This window comes from Patella vulgata, chromosome 4, assembly GCF_932274485.2.
Source record: "Patella vulgata chromosome 4, xgPatVulg1.2, whole genome shotgun sequence".
Classification (NCBI taxonomy): domain Eukaryota; kingdom Metazoa; phylum Mollusca; class Gastropoda; family Patellidae; genus Patella; species Patella vulgata.
In genome coordinates this window covers 42,710,813-42,733,780 of record NC_065882.2, presented here as the reverse complement: position 1 = coordinate 42,733,780, position 22,968 = coordinate 42,710,813, and the positions used below count along the sequence as shown (strand labels likewise).

Genomic DNA, 22,968 nt, shown 5'->3' with positions numbered 1-22,968 from the left:
AAGGTAGGCCTACTACTACAGCGATCGAGAGTGCAGGTAAAAAACTTCCGACAGGTTGCCATTCGTAAGACTTTTTTAAAACAATTGCTGCGTGAGACATAACCCCACGTGTGTTTAAAATCGGGTAGTTAGAGATTAACAATAAACTAAATTCATCATTAATCGATTTATTTAATTAGCCTAATTGTCAAGGATCCTAACCATCGAATTCCCTTCCTTTCGTTTCTCCTTTTTCTCGTACACCAAGCAACTATTGCAAGCTATATTATTTATTTTTATGGGCTGAAAGTAAAAACAGTAAATCAAGTCTATAGACTTTTCGTCTGTGAATGTTTGTGCTCTGGAAAACCCCGACCAACTTTCCTATACTTAAATGGACAGTAAATTGATACTGCTAATAAAGCTTGTTAAGAACAACCATAATATGGTATCTGAAGATATTTTGTTCCTCACCTGTGAAGGGAGCATTCCCCATCAACATTTTAAGGACATTTTATGCGATTTTATTGGTGATTTTATTGGCGATTTTTAGACCTGTAATTTTGGAATTTACCTTCCGGAAATACGTCAGAATGCACCAAATTGAATCTAATTTACCAAATTTTTCTACATTATAAGTTGCTCTAAAATGACAAATATGAGGGGCCTAAGTCTTTCAGAAGTATGGGGATCACGTGGCTAAGTGGGTAAGACACTGGCTCGCTGGCCTGGAGGTCGGGTGTTCGATCCCTGCGTTGGCCGAGAAAGTTCATCCAGATTTTCCGGCGTGGTTCCCCCTTGTCAGTGATGCAGGACAGAGGGCCTGACAAGGACAGCTGTCTAGTCCTTTGGATGAGACGAAAAAACGGAGTCCTGTGTATACATTGGAATGCAAGTAAAAGATCCCTTGGCAGTTGGAATTCGATATAAGAGTAGGCGATAGTGCCGCTGCCCGAGCAAAATTTCCCTCATAGCACACTGTATGGCGTATGCCCGTCTTCATTAGCCCAGCATAGGAGCAGAACAGTAGGACGTTAAACCCCATTTCATTTCATTTCTTTCAGAAGTAATTTTAATCTGACTGTGAAAGCCCAATATTCCAATTTGTAAAGCGGAATAACCATTTTTGTCTCATTTGGTAGGCCAAATAAAAATTAGAACAATACAATGCAGATCCAAAATGATTGCATACTCGTAATCTTCGCAAACACTTACTCTAAATAGACACGTTTGAGGGGTATAGATCATTTAGATGTAACTTTAAAATCAACGTGAAAAGTCAACAATTTTGATGATAGCCATAAAAACTTCATCACCGCACAGATTTCAAGTGCCAATTAAAAATATAAGCCATCAAATACACAAGATGGACTATAATGTATGTTATAGTAGGGTAATTGAAGTTTCATTTTCAAACTTTTTCAGAATTTTAACCTCTGTCCCACATGGCCAAAATTGAAGGTGAAAATCGGTATATTTTGTACGTTTTCAGTGTGCATTGAACTTCGAGACTGAATATTTGTTTTTTTTGAATGTATATATCCCATTCACTCAGAATATTTTGTAAATTGATGAAAGACAACCTGACATTAACTATGCCAATTTTGGAGGTTGTGTATGCTGTAGAGACTTTGCAAGTGGCTGTGGAAATCCTGAAAAAAAATTGAATAGTTTATTTGTTCCACATTTTGCCACATGGTGGCACGAACTGTGTGAATCGCACATTGCGCGTGATGCTAAATTCATAATCTACACCAAAAGTTGTCTTAGATTACAAAATTAGAGAGTTCTACTCCTATTAGAAATGTGAATTTAAAGCAACCGAAAAGCTGAATTTATGATCCGTTTCAGTACCCTAACTTAAAATGGCCATATCTCAGCGAATTTTCAGCCTAGAGAGGTATAATTTTGGATTTGTTAGTTTAAGTCCATGTACTGTAACATATATTTTTTATAATTTTTTTGGAGGGGGTCATGTTCCCAACTTTCCGAAATTTGGTCCACTTGACGTGGAATGACCCTATAGTATTCTACAGAATATTGGGGGCCTGTAGGAAATGACAACTCCAAATATTCTACAGTTTCTGTAGCGCATATTCTATAGTTTTTCCTACAAATTTATGGGAAAATCTCTATAGGAAAATACTATAGCACTCTATAGGTTTTTTTTTTATTGCACTTTCTGTAGGAAATTCTACAGTTACGTATAGGAAGGAATGCTGTTGTATTCTGTAGTTTGGAAACTAGGTCACTACATTTTTCCATAGGAATGGGTACTATAGAAATTCCCTAGATTTTTTATTAATTCTTATTCTGGGAATATAGTTGGCCCATGATTTCTTCTAAATTTTTTTTTTTTCTTGTGGATTAATTTGAATTCTTTTGATTAAACATACATTATGCATGAGCTAAATCTGATTATTTCATGTCTTTATTTAGGCTTCAGATGTCATAGATTATAAATTAGATCTTTATTTACACAACAAGCACAAAATCAACTCTGTAGACCCACGGATGGCTTGGATTTAAACGAGATTTCTTTGACTGATTTAATTTTAAATGCCGTTGTGAGCGGAGATTAACCGTTACGTTGACGTCATACTCCCAGATCGAGGCTAAAAGATAGTGTGTACGAAGCGAGGCCGCTGTTGAGCGATGCCTTAACAAATGACATCTAAACTATTTAAAGTGCAATAAACTAATGACAAATTATACAATTCCTGGAGAGGGTGTGATGACTATTACAGACGGACAGGTCTTCTGTCTTCATAATATCAATAAAAAAAAATTTTTTTCCCCAATAGGCACGACGCCATGCACTGGTGTATAGGCAACCTATAGATTTATCATAATTGTATTATAATATTATGTCCTATATTCAATTAATTTAATGCATGCTCAAAATACAAGTAAGAATGAAAATTTACCCTCTCACTCATTTTGTCCAATTGTTATAAAAATCCAAAAAGGTAAAACACAAATTCGAATATATATGATGACAGCAGACAAAAGACAGCAGAGATTATGTAGGTGGAGTTAACGCCTGTCAATCAAACGATCGGCCATACTAAGAATCGGTGAAGGTGGAATTCAATCCCATTTCTAGTCAAAAATTACACTGGTGATAACTATGTTCAGAATAAAGTAATTTGACTGAAATTTTCAATATATTCTTCTTTCATCATCTATTTTTGAACTGTTATAGCAAGAATGGCTAACTCCTTATAAAAATCTCTCATAATGTATCTTTAACCAGTCAAAACCATGACAAGTTTTCTTCTTGGTATAACTGAAATATAGAGAAAAGAATAGTTAAATAAAGTTTTAAAAGTAAATAACAAAATCACATCAATCTTGTCTAATTTAATATTACTGTTCAGAAAGTAATAAAGTATACTTATCTTTCTGTCTTTAATCGAATCTGTGAAAAAAAACAGCACCATTCTCTTCAGTTTCTTGTTAATAATACTAACATATTAAGTTGTTATACACTGAATTTTAGAATTTAAAATTCAGCCAATGACCAAACAGATTTCAAGAGAGTAAATTGGTTGTTAATTATAGTTTTTGGACAGGTATGCACGATTGACCTACTGGCTTCAACAAATTATATAACTTGAGTAGAGAATCTAATCTAACTTGCAGGATCACCCAACAGTCAGACTGTGTTCAAATAAACTTTCATTGACTTATCTTAAGAATAATTTGTTATCTATTATTTTTGCTGTGAAGATCTACATTTACTGGCATTTTTGGGAGGGTGGGGTCAGAGGTGGGAATTTCTCAGAGTGTCAACATGTATCACTATTTCATTCATAGGCACTACATTAAAAAAATATTATTTTAAGACTTTATTTTTTTTTTTATTTTTATGGTAAGCTTATTTTAGTTTACTTGTTATAACAGTAAATTAAGGAAAACTGCATTCAGAAAATTCTGTTACATAATTCACAGAATTGTATCACTAAATTCTATAGTAAACTATAGTATAAATAAAAGAATGAAATATGAAATCTGTAGTATAGAACAATGTTACTACATTATTATGTAGGAAACTATAGTATTTGTTAAAATGGTTTAAGTAACGCATACATCATATAAATTCTACAGAAAACTATAGAAGGCTCATCAGTTATATGTTTCTCCACAAACACTATAGAATAAAAAAAAAAATTTCCATAGTTTTCTACAAAATGTCATAGAAAACTATAGGATAGGATTACACAGCTGACTTGAGACTATAAGTTAGTTCTATAGCAAACAATAGCTTTTATCACAAAATCTATAGGTACCACAACTGACTTGAGAATACTATATGGTAAACTATAGTTTTTACCACAAAGGCTATAGAATTAGAAAACTATAGGATTACTCAAATGGTGCAAAGATACAAGTTAGGTCTATAGAAAACTATATAGTTTTTACCACCAAATCTATAGCAGCGCCAATGAATCTATAGATTTTTTTTTTTTTTCCAATAGTTTCTTACAGTATTCTATAGGAAATTACGCTTGGAAAAAACTCAACTACCGATCCTACCCAAAACTATAGATATTTTTTTTTTCCAATAGTTTCTTACTATAGGACATTACACTTGGAAAAAACTCAACTACCGATCCTACCCAAAACTATAGTAAATGTTTTTCAATCTATAGTCAAGTGAAAAAAAACCCTACAGAATGAATTAGTTTTCCAGTAGCATTCTATAGAATCCCACAAACTTCTATAGGAACCTATACTTTTTCTATAGGACATTTTCATTAGGGAGGATGATATTTATCTGGCCTTGACAAGTTGAGGGTAGGATATTTGGAGCTCTTTGATCCTTGATCTACCCGATACTCTTAGTTCCCAGATGGAATTTGATTGATTTTTCCAGTTTCGTTACCGAATCTGATTAAAACACAGATCCTATTTTGTTTCGTTTTTTATGGTTCAAAATTTCGTTTAACTTATCTTTACTACACTAGGATCTCGAAGAGTCTACTGCACTAGGATCTGGAAGAGTTGTTACATAAGCTGTGTTCTGGTTAATGTGAGGGATGATTAGCCAATGAAACGGTCTGTTACTGCGACTTCTTGGCGTGCGGTGCACAGAACTGTGGGTAAACCACTAAGGATGTAAATGATGAGGCGATCTTGTATTATAATTATCAGTGGAACTCTGTATCAGTAGAACCTAATTTATTATTTAATAAGTTAATTTTAATTGATTATTTATCGGGGGATCTAAAAAATTATGAATTAACAGGGGAACTATAACTTTATTTTTGTAAAAAGTGAAATGGTTAAGAATGTGGTATGATTATGCATGGGGACATATACGTGTTATAAGTGGTTAGTTTATATTGTGATCATAAGGAAGGAGAGGATTAGAATCAACCTAAGCTTAAAGACACCAACCTAGTTAATTCTATAGATAAGGGCGTATTGATTGTAGGATTATATTTTATTAGTTGGGGGCTTCAGTCCCCTATTTAATCTGTATATTTCATAGAGATAGTGAAGTCATATTCAAAGGGAAATAGTTGTTGTTATAAATCTTAATTAATGTTATGTTTTGATTGTTATATTGTTTTTACTCATGGATGTACTATAAATGTAGGTTATTATTCATTATTGATCATTGCTTGATAACGATACCTGTAAGAGTATTGAAACGTTGCATGTAATAAACTAAGAAGTAGTAAATCCATAAAGTTGTGTTATTATGAATGTTATTGTTACCTTGATTAACGGACAATACATATGATATATTTCAAATTAAATTGACCAAGTTAGCTAAAATCACTGTCGGGGTTAAGCAGCCATCTTCAGATTATACCTGATTTGTGACATTTGAAAACATCTACTGATAATGTTTACATATTAATTGACAAAAATTGGGCCCAAATTGTTTATGTTCTGATTTTGGCAACCAGGACATTCATTGGTTAGTATATTCTTTGTGAACAGCTTCATGAACAAGATAAACATGCGATGTCCTACAGATGTCTATAGTACTTCTAGACTAGAGGTTAAGCAAGCATGGATCAGCTAACCTGCTGAAAATAAAAATTATCTGAACAAATAAGTGATAAAATATATAACACAGATCTGTCCATAGGGCAAATCATTTTTTCAGTTATATCAAGGCTACCATGAGCAAATCATTTTTTCAGTTATATCAAGGCTACCATGATAATAACTGGGGTAATGCCTATGTGTACTCAGTTCGCCAAAATTACTTTAGCACAATTTCAACGCTACAGTACAAATGTCAATACTGGGTAGTTTGGTAATTAATGATAGTAGCTGGTCATCTGGGCTATTGGTTGGTCTATCTTTTTCCTACACTTTGCAGACTATAAGCTTATTTATCATCTAATAGTTTTAAAATTTATATTTGAAGACAAAAAAAACCTGTTGAATTTCTGTTAATTGCTTATACAGTTGTGATGGACAAAAGTTATCCGATTTACATGCGTTGTTCAAATTCCTGAAATGGAGAATCCTATTGAATCTTTGAATATCAATAATTTCTGTTAATCAGTTCTAGAGTTATCACCCTTTTTTCACATTGTATAATCTTGTGAAAGCTCAAAAGTCTTAACGGCAAAAATTATCATCTAATCTGTTTGAAATGTATATTCATAATTCAAATTCATGTAACGAGGAAGCACATTGAATTTGAATTTCAACAATTTCAGTTTATTACTTCTAGGGATCACCCTTACTGGTAGTGGTATTTCACTTTGTAGAATTATGGAATAAAAACAATAAGGTATAATTCATATTATTGCCAATGTAATTAATTACCATTCTATTACTTACTTTGACTATATAAATAACAACCCTTTTACCAACATTTTTTTTATAATGAAAAATTATATCTGATTATTGTCCCCCGCCTTTCGAAGAAAGCAGGGGACTATTAAAATGGGTTTGTCTGTCTGTCTGTCCGTCACACTTTTTGCCAATAACTCTCATTCTAATTGAGTTAAAAAGTTCACACTTGGTGTAGGTGTTTATTAGGTCAATGCCTTGATGGAGTTCGAAGATGAGCATTTGGAACACAATAACTCACCCTCTAATTGAGCTAGAATGTTCAAACTTGGTGTAGGTGTTTATTAGGTCAATGCCTTGATGGAGTTCGAAGATAGGCATTTTCTGCGTAGGGTAAGCAGAGATAAGCAATTTGATTGGTTGATGGTTTGGGACACGATAACTTAGTTCTATTTAAGTGAGAGTGATGAAACTTGATGTACAGTTTTATTACATCAATACCTTGACTAAGTTCGACAATGAGCATTTTCTACTCAGGGTAAGCAGAGCGATAAGCAATTTGATTGGTCGAGACTTTAGAACACAATAACTCTCTTTCTAATTGAGCTAGAATGTTCAAACTTGGTGTAGGTGTTTATTAGGTCAATGCCTTGATGGAGTTCGATAATGAGCATTTTCTGCTCAGGGTAAGCAGAGTGATAGGCAATTTGATTGGTCGAGACTTTGGAACACAATAACTCTCATTCTAATTGAGTTAGATTGTTCACACTTGGCGTAGGTGTCAATTAGGTGAATGCATTGATGGAGTTTGAAGATGAGAATTTTCTGCTTAGGGTAAGCAGAGATAAGCCGTTTGATGCTTTGGGACACGATAACTTTAGTTCTAATTAAGTGAAAGTGAGGACACTTGGTGTATAGCTTTATTATATCAATACCTTGACTAAGTTCTATAATGAACATTTTTTGCTGAGGGTAAGCAGAGTAATAAGCAATTTGATTTGTAGAGACTTTGGAACACAATAACTCTCTTTCTAATTGAGGTAGAATGTTCAAACTTGGCGTAGGTGTCTATTAGGTGAATGTACTTGATGTAGATGTTCATTAGGTGAATGTCTTGACTAAGTTCATTGATGAACATTTCGAGCTAAAGCTATGCAGAGCTAATCGATTTCATTTGTCGATGGTTTGGGACAAGATAATCTTGATTCTATCTGATAGAGGGTGATGAAACTTAGTGAAAAAAATAAATGTGCGATTAATTAATATGTGTCATCTATTTATTTTGCAATTTCGGTGGGGGACATCAGACTCACTGTTGGCTTGTTACTTATAGTGTTAGTGCCCTTTATTGTGTCATAGAATCTTGTCAAAGTGCCATTGATATACAGCATGAAAATTTTGCTTTTTCCTTTCCTAAACATTCACAATGTGTAGCCTGGCAACCAATCTTTCTTTTTGATCTTGTTGGCATTATGGACCTTAAGAAATAAGACAAGAGGACAACTTTATTATATCTGTCTGTGTATGTATCAACTTTTCAACATATCAAGTTAAACAATATGATATTTGTTGATTCATCATATTTTTAAACCAATTTCTTTTTTTCTTCAGAAAAGTCTATATCGAGATGGCCAGAAGTTTACTGCACTATTTCTGTGGCACAAAGGAAGGTTATGCGACATGTCAGACATTATGTATGGGGATTGTGGTGATTATCTCCCTTCATGGTATTATCAAGTTTGAACAGATCAGAGAACATGGCGATTTTTCTTCTTTAAATATACCAGATGATGCTAATTTTCCTCCATTAGGTCTGACCAGGCTAGAAAGTTTTCCTACAACAGGACAAGACCAAGTTCCTAAAATTATTCATCAGACTTGGAAATCCACTGAAGTACCTCAGATATTTATTCCATGGGTTAAGTCCTGGTATAAAATAAATCCTGACTGGGAGTATTGGTTTTGGACAGACGCCAGTGCCAGACAACTAATTGCAGAACGCTACCCCAGTTTTATTCCTATCTACGATGGTTATACAGAGCCTATACGCAGGGCTGATGCTATGAGATATTTTATTCTCTATGAATTTGGTGGAGTGTATGCAGACCTAGACATGGAAAATATTAAGTCACTTAACCCCATAATAAAAAAATATTCCTGTTTCTTTGGACAGGAACCATATGTCCATTCTACACTAGATTCTAGTTTTGAACATTTAGTCATTAATGCATTGATCGGATGTAGGAAAGGACACCCTTTTATGAAAATGTTAATCAATAATTTGGCAGACTTCTCTATTATGTGGAATGTTTTGGACAGCACAGGGCCACAATTTGTGACTTATTGGTTCAGACAATACCAGAAACAGTTTAATTATCCAGACACACATGCAAATGGAACTTATCTTTCGCCACCAGAGTATTTTTTCCCAACAATTGATACAACAAAATTTTTTTGGTTTCGTTCTGTGTGTGGTAATTATCCAGTATTAGACCAGATGAAGAAGCGAGCCTGTGTGCATCTTAAAAAGACATCAGTATTACCACCTAATCTTGACATGTCCTTTGCAGATCACCACTGGATACATACTTATGTATTTATGTTCAGATTGCCATTAAAAGGCCCAGTTGATATACGCTATATAGTTCCTAAAGTTAAAATATATAACAGTCGGGATTGATTTAAAATACATACTAACCATGATTGATTTAAAGATAGGTTCCCAGAAAAGTATTTATCGGGTGGTTATTTCCAATAAAAGTATGGTAATTTTGGTATATATGGAAAGTAGAAATATCCAGTCTTACTAGAAAAATACTGGATTCTCTGAAAAACACTCATGGAGCGTATACAGACAAAATTGTAAGGATTCCCCTAATCGACAGCCAAACGATTAAGAATATCTGCACGCGTGACATCAAAGGTTGCACGTGGAGATTGAGCGCTTGATGTATTTGTTGATAAACTTTATGAAGAGTTAGACGTACAGCACTTTCTGAGATAAAAATCACGGAGAAAGACACTGCCAGTGGATAATCTGAGAATTTAATTAGGATTCAATATTTGTAAAAAATAGTCTGTGATTAAAGACAACATTGTCTTGTGTATGCAATGAATTCTCCTCAGAATTCGCACCCGTTGCTAGGTACCGAGAGAGGTAAGTCACGTGACACAAACATGACCTCTTTTGATCGATTTTTTATAGCAGGGGCATTTCTTGGCAATTACAATGTTCTGAGAAGGATTTGAAGCAAAATTATGAAAAATTAATTAGTTTGAATATGTTTTTAGTCTAAATATATCATCAAATCCCCCAGTTTGTACGCGGGAATGTATCTTTAAAATATACAAAAATCATGGTTGGTTTAAATTATAAAAATATTTTGGGACATTCAAGAATATATATACTCCATGGTTGATTTAAAACTGGTACAGTTAAATATGAACTGCATAGTTTGATTTAAAATATAGAAACATTGGTTGATTTGAAATATAACATGCGGTTATATATAACACACATATATATATAACACACATTTTGCAAGAGATGGACAGAGATCAAGCTAAAAGAAAAGTGATTTATCGTACAATCGGGTCCTATAAATATAATGCAGAATAATGTTACGGTTGGACATGCGTCAATATCAAAAGGAACCAAGATCTTTGGGATATATAAACACTGTGGTTGATTTGAAATATATAAATTTGTGATTTTAAAATATAAAAGCACCAGGGTTAATTCGAAATATATAAACATCATGGTTGGCTTGAAATATATAAACACCATGGTTGATTTAAAATATACAAACAACTTGGTTGATTTGAAATATTTAGACACCATGGTTGCTTTGAATTAGGTACCATGGTTGATTTGAAATATATAAGCACCATGGTTGATTTGAAATATATAAACACCATATGGTTGATTTGAAATGTCAAAAAAAAACCAAAAAAAGCTTTGATATAAGATATAACATAATAACCAAAGCTATTCAAACTAGTCTTGGAATTTATATATATTTTTGTTAGTTTTTAGTGAGTGTTGATTTATTTGAACTACATGTATTTTTGATTTAAGAATTTGACTTCATCATTATGCATGTGCTAAATCTGCCCATTGCAAGTCTTTATTTAGGCTTCAGGTGTTATAGAAATTATTAATTAAACCTTTATTTACACGACAAGCTCAAAATCAACTTTGTAGACCCGCGGATGGCTTAGATACAGTTTGGATTTAAACAGTCGTCCATTTAAAATTAAATTAATAAATGGCGGACCAAGCTAACGTTTACCGCTAGTAGGTGATGTCACTACCGGAAACTGGTGATGAAAGGCCTGCCAAGTGAGACTACCATTTCCATTTAGCATGTTACTTGATAATCGAGAATATGTGGGTGGAGGTATCGCCTGTCAATCAAACGATCGCTAATTCCCACAGACGGTGAAGACCCAATTGATGCCTATTTCTAGTTCAAACTTCCAACAGTGACAATTCCGTTCAGAACAAAGTAATTTGACTGAAATTTTTTAATATTTTCTTTTTTATCATCTATTTTTGAATTATTATAGCAAGAATGGCCAACTCTTTATAAAACTCTTAACTAATGTATCTTTAAACATATATTTTGCAAGAGCTAAATCTGCCTTCTGCAGGTCTTTCTTTAGGCCTGAAATGTTATCTAAATTATTAATTAAACATTAATTAACTTACTAAGACCATAATCAACTCTCTATGTCATTGTTAGCCTGCAAAATTTAGTGGTTTGTGATGGATAACGTAAAAACTGGATAATCGAGACTTTGATTATTATCGGTTCAAGGACAATTGAGGCTAGTCTAAAATTGAATCGCTAATATTTCGGTTCAGAGTGAAGTAATTTGTCTGAAATTTTCAGCATATTCTGTTTTCATTATCTATTTTTTTCATATGCCCACATTTTCATGTGCACGTATTATGCCGTCCGTCCACAATTTGTTTGTGGGCACTCAACAGGACACAATTTTTATCCGATTTTGACGAAACTTAAAATATGAGTCTATCTCCCAAAGATCTCGGTTCCTTTCAATATTGGCATGTATCCGACCATAACTTCATGAATTATAGCCCCTGATTGTACAAAAAATCACGTGTTTAGCTTGTGGACACAATTTTCACCTGATTTTGATGAAACTTGAAATGCATGTTTATAACCCAAAGATCTTGGTTTCTTTCGATATTAACTTCCTGAATTATGGCCCCTGATTGTACGAAAAAAATCATGTTTTAGCTTGTGGTCCCTCTAGAGTTCACAATTATGATTAAAGATACATTATGGGAGATTTTAATAGAGAGTTAGCCATTCTTGCTATAACAGTTCAAAAATAGATGATGAAAGAAGAGTATATTGAAAATTTCTGTCAAATTACTTTATTCTGAACAAAGTTATCACCATTCTAATTTTTGAATAGAAATAGGAGTCAACTCTCTCTTCACCGTCTCTGAGAATGGCCGATCGTTTGATTGACAGGCGTTAACTCCACCTACATAATCTCGATTACCAAGTAACGTTTTCAATGGCTGCGGTACCGTTAGCCTATTCGGTTTGAGACGGGGTTGCAATTCAATTCGTATCACATTTATTGTCCCCCGCCTTTCGAAGAAAGCAGGGGACTATTAAAATGGGTTCGTCCGTCTGTCTGTCCGTCACACTTTTTGGGACACAATAACTCTCTTCCTAATTGAGCTAGAATGTTCAAACTTGGTGTATGTGTTTATTAGGTCAATGCCTTGATGGAGTTCGAAGATGAGCATTTTCCGCTTAGGGTAAGCAGAGATAAGCAATTTGATTGGTTGATGCTTTGGGACACGATAACTCTCTTCCTAATTGGGGTAGAATGTTCAAACTTGGTGTATGTGTTGATTAGGTCAATGCCTTGATGGAGTTCGAAGATGAGCATTTTCCGCTTAGGGTAAGCAGAGATAAGCAATTTGATTGGTTGATGCTTTGGGACACGATAACTTTTAATTGAGCTAGAATGTTCAAACTTGGTGTATGTGTTTATTAGGTCAATGCCTTGGTGGAGTTCGAAGATGAGCATTTTCCGCTTAGGGTAAGCAGAGATAAGCAATTTGATTGGTTGATACTTTGGGGCACGATAACTCTCTTCCTAATTGAGCTAGAATGTTCAAACTTGGTGTATGTGTTGATTAGGTCAATGCCTTGATGGAGTTCGAAGATGAGCATTTTCCGCTTAGGGTAAGCAGAGATAAGCAAGATAAACAGCTTTATACCGAAGACAACATATTAAAAATAGTAAGTCTACTAAGTGATGACGTCGAGTGAATAATAAAATAAATTAAGCGTCACAAATAGAGCGCGTGCTTTCGCCGTAAAACGGTGTCGTCTGCTAGAAAGACAAAACGTGATTTATCATCACCCAGTTGTGCAAACGAAACGTCTTTATACAAACTTTTCCTTTTTATAAGCTCGTTTATATAGTTTATGCTTTAGTTCTTGAAGAAGCTTTCCAATGTATTACCCCTGTAATTCCTCCTCTTTTATCTGTACAATATTTTCGAAAAAAATGAAACGAAATCCACTTATGTATACATTTAGGTTACATTATAGCCTACATGTCCCGACTCAACTTGCCACATTACATGTCATAATATTATAACCAGGTATTGATAAAAGCATCAATTGAGCAATTCCAATACAATCCAATACAATGAATATAGTCAAGGTAAATAAACAAATAAATGGAAAAAACAAATTGAAAAAGAAACTATTATAAATTAATTAAATATGTAGTATGCAATAATGAATTGACATTTAATGACAGAAAGAAAACAGTGAACTTTGCACAACTTGCAGCAAGATGGAAAATAGACCCGTTGATACAACCAAACTCTAGATCTGTAGGCATAGAGCATGTTTTCCCCTTAATATGCTATAATTATTCCATCAAAAACATTGTATGCTTAGACTATAAGTAAAGATATACTGTTCGATTGTTCAATACTTTGTAAAAGATAATTTGTGATAAATTTATATGTGTCCTCTAATTATTTTCCTATTTCGGCGGAGGACATCAGCCTCACTGTTGGCTTGTTTTTACTGCAAATTAAAAATAATACTTTTAATATATAGATAAGAAGCGAAAGTTTGAAAGGAATGGACCAAATCAATGAGGCATAATTATAGCTGACTTCTTGTTAGCCTGCTGGTACTCTTGTACTGTAAGTAACTGGTAGGCCTACGCATTGAAGTGTATATACACCTCTATGGGCCTACGTAACTCCAGAAGCAGACAAATAGGAAACAGTGATCCAATGGGGCTGCAATTCAACTGAGGTGATGTTAGCTGCGATGTTTATCAATTTCCATATTTTTTCTGTAAGCGCAAGTGACAAAAGAGCGTATAATATACCGACATCCAAACTCTGATTTTAACCACAACTAAACATAATATCAAGGCCGTATATATCGAACTTTCAATCAAATTGACTGACATGCGGCCTCGCTTCGTACACTCTATCATTTAGCTTCGATCTAAAATTTCCGGGAGTTGACGTCAACGTAACGGTTTATATCCGCTTACGACGCCATTTAAAAATGTAATCAATCAATGAAATCCTGTTTAAATCCAAGCCGAATCCAAGCCATCCGTTGGTCTATAGAGTTGATTTTGTGCTTGTTGTGAAAATAAAGGTCTAATTTATAATTTCTATGACATCTGAAGCCTAAAAAAAGACTTGCAATAATCAGATTTAGCTTTTGCATAATGTATGTTTAAAAAAAAAAAACGTTTGAATATATCACCGTTACACCGTAATTTTGGTTGAGTTCAAATTTCGTGAAAATCGGACCAAAACTGCCGGACACAATGGCCGCCCCTCGTACGCAAATAGTGTAAACATCTGGTGTATCAAGGTTGTGGAAATAGGCCTACGTGGTTCCTTTCGATATTCGTGCATATGGGATCGTAACTTCCCGAATCATGGCCCTTGATTGTATAAAAAATCACGTTTTTAGCTTGTGGTCCCTGTAGAGGTCACAATTTTTATTCGATTTAAAAAAACGTTTTAATATATCACCGTTCGTTACACCGTAATTTTGGTTGAGTTCAAAAAAACGCGTAAATGTATTACCGTTACACACTAAGGTCTTGGTTCTTTTTAATAATGGGGGGTTTCGAATCCCCGGTTGTCTACGTGACAAGGAGTAGGGTCGCCTGTTCAATCTCGTGGGTTTTCTCCGGGTCCTCCGGTTTCCTCCCACTGCTAAAGACCCCTATGCGCAAGCGAATTATTGAAATAAAATTAAAACCATATGTTAGTCCCGTAATGACCTAATTTGTGTCGAGGACGTTAAACCCCATTTCTCTCTCTCTCTTTAATAATTGCGCATATCCGAATGTAACCTCTTGGATTATGGCCCCTGATTGTTTGAAAATTCGCATTTTTAGCTTGCGGATTCTCAGGTCACATTTTTTCCCCCGATTTTAAAACTGTTTAAATATACCACCATTTCACCATAATGAAGGATGAATTCTAATTTCGGGAAAATTGAAATGAAACTGCCCGACAAAATGGCCGCTCTTTGTACGCAAATTGTGTACACGTGTGTATACGAAGGTTGTGGACCCTGTACAGGTCACAATTTTTATCCGATTTTGATGAAACTTTAGACATATTGTATTTTTATATCCCAAAGATCTCAGTCCCCTTTGATATTTGCGCATTTCAGACTATAACTTTCTGGATTATTGCCCCTGATTGTACAAACTTGGCGGTTTTTGTTTTTAGCTGGTTAACTATTTTAGTGAGAGATGTCAGCTCTTTATCTAATCTTACCTAATGCCCCTTTAATTGTGATGGATAATTTCAATCAAAATATAACTAAAATACTATATACCATAGAGAAGATTTAAATATGTTTTTGTTTTGGTTTTTATTTTTTTTATTTTTATTTTTTTTTGGGGGGGGGGGGGGTAAACAGGCTGTCTTATTACTAGTAATCGTATTTAAACAGACATTATCACCCTTGGCAAAAAAGGGAATTTACTAGTAGTTAATTTAAAATGTCAAAATAATGCAATATCCACCTAATTATAGAAAAATCAAACAATAACCTATTTAAAATAAAAATGCTTTTCCTTAGCATGTTTGTTAGTCTTCTTGGTGAATACCACTAAAAATATATTAGTTGGCTTATTTGTCCCAAACTTTGCTTACAGTGTATATATGCAAGCCTGGTGAGAAAGTAAACAGTCAAATTATTTTTGATCACCAACCCGGCCAGTGCAAAGAATTCTAAAGCCCTTATACCTCATTAAATATCTATATGACTGAGAATTTTGTATATAATTTTGTAAATCTCATTTGTTTTTTTATGTATATATATATATATATATATATATATATATATATATATATATATATATAATTGCGGACGGGGGGCGACGGCAATATACGTCCACATTTTGATGTGGGCATATAAAAATATAAACACAACACACACAATTTCTAGTGAACGCTCTAATGCCAAAAGTTATCACCCGATTGTGTTAAAATTGATATATGTTGTTTACATTAGTGTGATGAAGAAGTCTATTTCCGTCAATTATTTCTAGAGTTATGCCCCTTGTTTTATTCTGTTAACCTTTTGAACGTTTGAAAGTTATCGCCCAATCTGTATGAAATTTATATGCATTATTTAAATTGTAGGACCTTGTGAACCCTCAAACGTCAAAAATTATAATCTAATCTGTATGAAACTGTCTTGTAGATGCTCCAAATTACCTACAAAAGAATAAATGCGACAACACTAACTTGTCGATCGGTGGACGATTTAGCCGGTGTGGGCGTATGTTTTGTTGCCTGACAACCTATCTTTGTTTATTTTGTTATAATTTTATGTATGTTGTATTTATGTTCTGTATACTTACTTTTAAAAATTTACAGAATGTCAATTTCTCTGGAAAATACAAATATTAAAATCAAAATGCATGGTCATAAATACAAATTGAATACTTTTACAGTTACATCAATAAATTAAAAATAATTTATTATAGATTATATTGGAAAAACACTTGTGTTAGTATTATTTTAAGCTGAAACTAGAAAAAAAAGTCCACCTAATTTTTTTGATGGATTATATACACTGTATCTTCAGTATGTGTAAATTCAGAATCAGGATGATGGCACCCTTGGGGAAATTGACCGCCATGGGGCATTTTCTGGTTATTTAGTGGGGTAAAATATGTGACAGATGTCCCGTTCTGAAGGCTATCTAACCACTGTCTTGGGTCTCGCCACAGTTACTGATCTTCACGATATCTTCCGGAACTGAATGAGACTTGGAACAAGAATTGACAATCTTCAAGCGCCAATTTTCGGCCAAATCGATTCCACTTGTGCACGAAGCGTTCCTCGGTATGTCACCTGAGATGAGGCAGATGGTCCCTTCTGTCGAAGCTCTTCTCCGTCTCACACTGCTGAACCCTGCTAACTCCTACTCAGCCGAGCGACCCTTCAGCACTCTGCACCGTATCAAAACTTGGCTGCGCAACCTGATGGTGTGTGCGGTGCATAATGACCTTCATGATCAGGACCCAAAGCATGTCGCCAAGATATTCATAGATGCAGTCCTGATCGTAGAATGGAAGTCTTTGGACGATTCACTTAACTTCATGAACAATTAATATTTGTGCAGCTTTGATGTAGGTATATAGTCAATTTTTCCATATCGTCATCATATTACCCTTAGTTACAGCTTTCATCGAAATAACACTGGTAAAGTAAACTGTTCGTAATTATTATTTTGGTTTAGTAATGAAATAGTCCAGGGTTCGCCCCCCCACCCTCCAAAGTTATGACAAATCTACGCCCTTTGGACCTGGCTAGTTACCATTACATCTGATTATCACCAGTACCGTAGCTGTTGGCAGTTGTGGAATACCAGTGGTGGGAGTTTAAAGTGTTATGGAAGTTTATCACGCGAGAACTTGCCGCAATTACTTACCGTATACTGTTTCTTTGCCTTGTGCATTACGGATAGATTGGCAATCCATTGCACACTTAACAGAATATGGCAGTTTTCCCGACATGATCTGGACGAAACATTAAAGATATATTATTCTTTCCAGCATTATTATACAGGTCATTTATATTCATCCCACACGTAACTCGTTTCTTCTTAAAATATAGGCTTGAATACAGATTCGCGTGCACGTAAAAGATCCCTTGACAGCTGGAATTCGATGTAAGAGTAAGCCGTAGTGCCGCTGTCCGACCGGGAAAATTTCCCCTCATAGCACACTGTGTGGCGTATGCCCGTCTTCATTAGCCCAGTTTAGGAGCAAAACAGTAGGACGTTAAACTCAATTTCATTTCATTTATTTCGGCGAAATATACGAAGAGTCTGCATTGAATGACAGTCTTTGGCGTCTGGTTATTCCAGTCTACACCGGTAGTATTCTCCTACATGTGATATGTTTAGCCTCGTGCATCGAGTCACTTCATACAACGGTGACGGCATATTCTTATTTAGAGAGCATGCGCAATAAAAACTGTCGGTGTTGACTGGAGTAACCAGAGGCTAAAGATTGCCATTCGATTGAGACTTCTGGCGTATTTCGCCGAACATAACTGATTTGAAATTAGAGTAAAAACAGAAACGATTGATTGTAAATCAGTTGACCAATATGTCGTGTTTGCAATGCCGAAGACTGTGGATGATATTGAATTGGCTCCTTTAAACAACATTTCCATCCTTAACCAAAATGAATCTATCAATTTGAATATGAAAAAAAGCATTTAGAAATAAAACCCGCAACCCGCACTTGTAATGCTTTCCGAGAAATTTGGTTGTTAAGAAAAGATAATCAATAATTTAACCTTCAATATGTGCGCTTCAATCAAGAGATTATAAGTCACATTCAGATTGAAAGATACAGTCTAAAAACCCATCCCTTGCCCCTTAAAACATATTGGTGAAAAATGTATTCAACCGATCCATCGTATGCGCCCAGATAAATAAATACTAATTTTGTTGTATTGATTTCTGAGATTTGTCAATCCTTGTACCGCTTTGATTACTACCCACCCTCAGTATCCCGAGTTGTATCATTCCGTACTACTAAGGACATGGAGGATGATTACTTCCGTACTGATTAATGTATACCTTACAAATCTTAAATTTCGGAACAAGTATAACACTATCTTAGTGATAACAGTAGACCAGTTTAGTAAATATAGGATTTATTTACATCGGATCAGAATATCAAACAGTTACATAGATACAACATGAACTAAACTACATCGGGAACTAGACTACAACAGGAACACATATTACAATATTAAATCCACCATTCTGCCCCTCTGCCAAGGCAGCGGCTGAACTCGGGTGAGTCCATGCACTCGTCCAAGCCTCTCTTCTCCTCTCCGCTCTGTCTGTCTGTCGGTAAACTCCTGATTATATAGCACCGGAGAATAGATAAAACTCATGATCATACATATTCGCACGTCATGGTATGCTTACTGACCAGTGCATATCTCTTTGAAGTCATGTGGAGCTTGTACACAGATCATATGTAGTTTGTAAACGACATATGGGATTAATTACATGTTTAATAAGACCATTGCCAGTTCGTGCCTTAACAGAAGTTCATACATTATCAAAAACCAGCTGAGGTCATAAAGTTCTAAGGACCTAAATAATCGTTCAATTTGATGAAAGTTATAAGAGTACTTTGTCACACAAGTGTTAGTATTCATGAGTCAATTTCTTTTTTTTTTCTTTTTTTTTTTAAATATAAAATACACTCAGTAAACAGTACTCTTTATCTAATGCAGTGATTCTCAACCAGTGTGCCGCGAAATTTCGAACGGCACGCTAAGACAATTTCTCAATAAGCCAGTTATTTGACTGATGAAATTCGAAACACTGCAATAAAGTAAGTTCATAGCTGTGTTTTTCTTGATGTAGTTTGAGTCATTCTTTGTATGTATGACTAGTCTGCGTCTACGGTTGTATGCCGTCTATGACTTGCCATGTTTTTATTTTGCAAAATTCAAATATTTTCCATATATATATATATATATATATATATATATATATCCAGGTGTGCCCCTATTACTTCATGTGTTCCAAGGTTTGACGTTGGCAAAAAAAGGTTGAGAACCACTGATCTAATGTTCCACTCAGCAAGCCGAAATACGTTGATTAAAGGTTGTTTTTTTCTTTTGGTAATTACTGTTGAAAGAAATGAAATAATGAGAGGGGGAATAAAGCTTACAATCATAATAAAAGTTTCACAAAAAGTAACATCCTTAATTTTAAAACTATAAAGCTCTTTTAAATCTACTTTTCCTATCAGGTTATCATCGTAAAGAATCTTATTTCTACAGTGTGTGTAGCGGTTGTCATGGCTACCGTTGCTAGGATAGAACACATACCTGTTAGTTCAATTGCTATCGATCATATGGAACTAGTTGGCAATTCTATATCTGGTTTGTTTTGCATCTCACCCCGCGTGCCCTTCCCGAGTATCCTGTATTGGCGGTAAAGTTGGCATATCGGCATGGTGTGGACAGGGAGAACTAGCGTATCAAGATTGACAGTTATGTATACTTTATTTCAAGGTACGGTGTATTTTTCTGTTTTCTATAAACCCATCTATACTAAAATAAATGGTATAATAATGATTGGAACTGTAATCTATCAATATTCTGTAGGGTCGATATATTAAACAAAAGATAATAGACGTTAAAACTCTATATAAATATTCGTTAGGTCACAAGAACTGTTGTCTGACGAAATCCATGATTTTATATTAAAGAATCCAAAACAAAACAAAATACGCCAAGAAGTAACAAATCCATCATTTGTATAACCTGTGCACGGTTAAATAGAAATGCATCCGCAGTTGATTGAGGCTCTGTTGAAACTGGTTATACGTTAGGAAATTCTTCAGAGTTTCAACGTTCAAATAAAATGAAAGAAATCAATACATTTTTCGTGTATTGTTTTTTTTTTCTATTTAAGAGTAAATATAGATTAGGCTGTAAATAAATATTCCAATGTCAAATATATAATGCACTCTTTCACTGCAAAGTCTTTTGTTATAATGGAATCTTAACAGTATTTATCTCGTTTGTAGAAAAAATGTCAATGTGAAATAAATATTAAAAAAAAACTCACGGACAATTTAGAGTTGATCCATTTGAATTGGTTTTGTACCATTTTTTGTTTGCATATGTATACGGTTTAATGCTATATGTTGGCTTTTATTGTGGCATGTTGTTTCATAAAGATGTCTTGAACGGTGTCAGGATTAATGAGTGTATACTAACTAATGATAATGCGAATTACCAATGATAACCACCATCGCCATCGACATCTGTTGTATTAATTTTATTACATATCTACTAGGTTCTCTCTATCCACAAGACTAACCTATTTTATAATAACCGAGAATTGATTTATCACTTTGCTAGAGAGATTTTCAACAATATAACTGTTTTATTATTGTTATATTGGCATATGTCCTTTAGACATTTTTTTTTCTTTTTGCATTGTAATATTAGGTCTACTTAGGTCTGTTGTATACTGTATTATATTATGCACATCTGCCAAGGTGGTCGATTTTTTTGTAACAAAAGGTATCTTCGAGTGTGATTATGATACAATACCCACGATATCAAAATCGGTGACGAAGATCATACTGATGACCCATCACATGGTAGGCCTATTTGGATGAATCCAAAATACTCATATTGTTTTATATTGAGCTTGTATAATGTTATTATATTTTTCAAGCTTTTAATTTGAAGAAAGAATGATACAGTGTTTTAGAAAGTATTTAAAATATAGGTCATTTTTTTGTGCTTACAATAAGGTTGAAATTCCTGTTAACAGGGTGTGCGTCACGAGTGTGTAAGACGCGGGACCCCTGCTTGTCTCATTTGAACAAATTAATGGGACCGTCGAGGAGGCAAGCGAGACATGGGCTTGAAAACCCATACGGCCACACACACGCCGTAAATCAGGGACATTTTGATCATTAATCCTATGTTTTGTTACATTTAAAAGGTCCTCAGTCAATCACAAAGCTAACAGTATTATTATGTTCATATTTATTAACTGAACTGTTAATATAGTGATAATCCCTATATTAATATAAAACCTCTTTCGTCTTATAATATCTGTCCAATTATCGCAATTTATTTAATCAGCAGACATAAGTTGATTGTCATAATATTAGAAATGTCAGTAGAACTATCAGATCAGTTGTAATGAGATTGTTTATTAGATAAAAATTTGTTAGATCTGGATATCTTTACCTTAACATATGCGGTTATTTAAATATTTTGTTTAAAAAACATCGCCACCCTCACCAAGAAAACTATAAACGCAGTTAACTTTGAATAATATCCATTGGTGTATTGGGCGGTAAAATTTCTTTTTGGCGAAAAATAAAGAATCAAGGTGAAAAATAGAAGGAAAGGATTCCAAAATAGCTTGAAAACAGGGGTTGGGAAGAGTGGTATGTTACTGTACTGTATTTTCATATTACAGCTATAAGGGACGGATAGGAACTGCCAGCAGACATCGTCCGATTAGAGACAGGAACTAGGTCCGATTAGAGACAGGAACTACAGGAACTAGGTCCGATTAGAGACAGGAACTAGGTCCAAATAAATTTGCACCCTGACATACGCCTTATTCTATTTATGAACATTTCGATCCTCAAAATATCGAGAGTGCAAATCCTGTAGATCGAGCATCCCAAAAAATGATTCGGTCCAAACAAACTTGTTTTATATATTAAAACATAAAACTGTAAAAAGCAAAATAATGTGAAACACATACGGGTGAAAAACGTGGAAAAGGTAACCTTATAATATTTACGTTTGCTGCATGTAAAGTAAACATATAAACCTGTGACGGGAAATCTTTGATCTTTCCAGGTTTTTCTCTGTCCGAAATAATTCACGAGATAAAGAAGACCTCAGAAAGAAACCCTTGATGGAAGAACCTCGGCCTATCGTCCTCGGTTTTTCTGTCATCTCGGGTTCTTTCTTCATGTCTTTCTTTCCCCATTATAACCCCAGGCTCGGGCTTTATCCATGAAAATGTCTCGAAAAGGTCCACATACCTATCGGAATTCTAAAACGAATTGGATGTAACATTCAATTTTAACCAAATGTAAACCCACTGTTCGCACAATCCTATAATC

At 34.4% G+C, this 22,968-nt stretch overlaps 2 protein-coding genes and 1 long non-coding RNA gene across 6 annotated transcripts in view; 2 read left to right on the top strand and 1 right to left on the bottom strand.

The window, feature by feature from the left end:
* The window catches only part of LOC126819227 (uncharacterized), a 42,020-nt gene extending 25,203 nt beyond the window's left edge, over positions 1–16,817 (top strand). The window contains exons 2-3 of one of the 3 annotated variants that reach the window (XM_050547157.1): positions 6,683–6,742; positions 8,356–16,817. In XM_050547157.1, the coding sequence (XP_050403114.1) occupies positions 8,372–9,424 (1,053 nt within the window). In that variant the 5' untranslated portion in view covers positions 6,683–6,742; positions 8,356–8,371 and the 3' untranslated portion in view covers positions 9,425–16,817. Of the gene's footprint in view, positions 1–6,668; positions 6,743–8,355 lie in introns of all 3 variants that reach the window. The other 2 variants (XM_050547156.2, XM_050547155.2) reach the window with 2 other exon arrangements.
* Positions 1–22,968, bottom strand: part of LOC130012538 (uncharacterized) — a 49,419-nt gene that overhangs the window by 21,922 nt on the left and 4,529 nt on the right. The window contains exon 4 of one of the 2 annotated variants that reach the window (XR_008787983.1): positions 2,907–3,268. This is a non-coding gene — a long non-coding RNA (uncharacterized LOC130012538). Of the gene's footprint in view, positions 1–2,906; positions 3,269–18,467; positions 19,983–22,968 lie in introns of those variants that run through there. The other variant, XR_008787982.1, reaches the window with a different exon arrangement.
* LOC126819239 (regulator of G-protein signaling 9-binding protein) overlaps positions 20,216–22,968 on the top strand; it is a 36,524-nt gene continuing 33,771 nt past the window's right edge. Inside the window, exon 1 of the mRNA XM_050547176.2 lies at positions 20,216–20,371. The gene's annotated coding sequence lies outside the window, so the exon portion shown is untranslated. The remainder of the gene's footprint in view (positions 20,372–22,968) is intronic.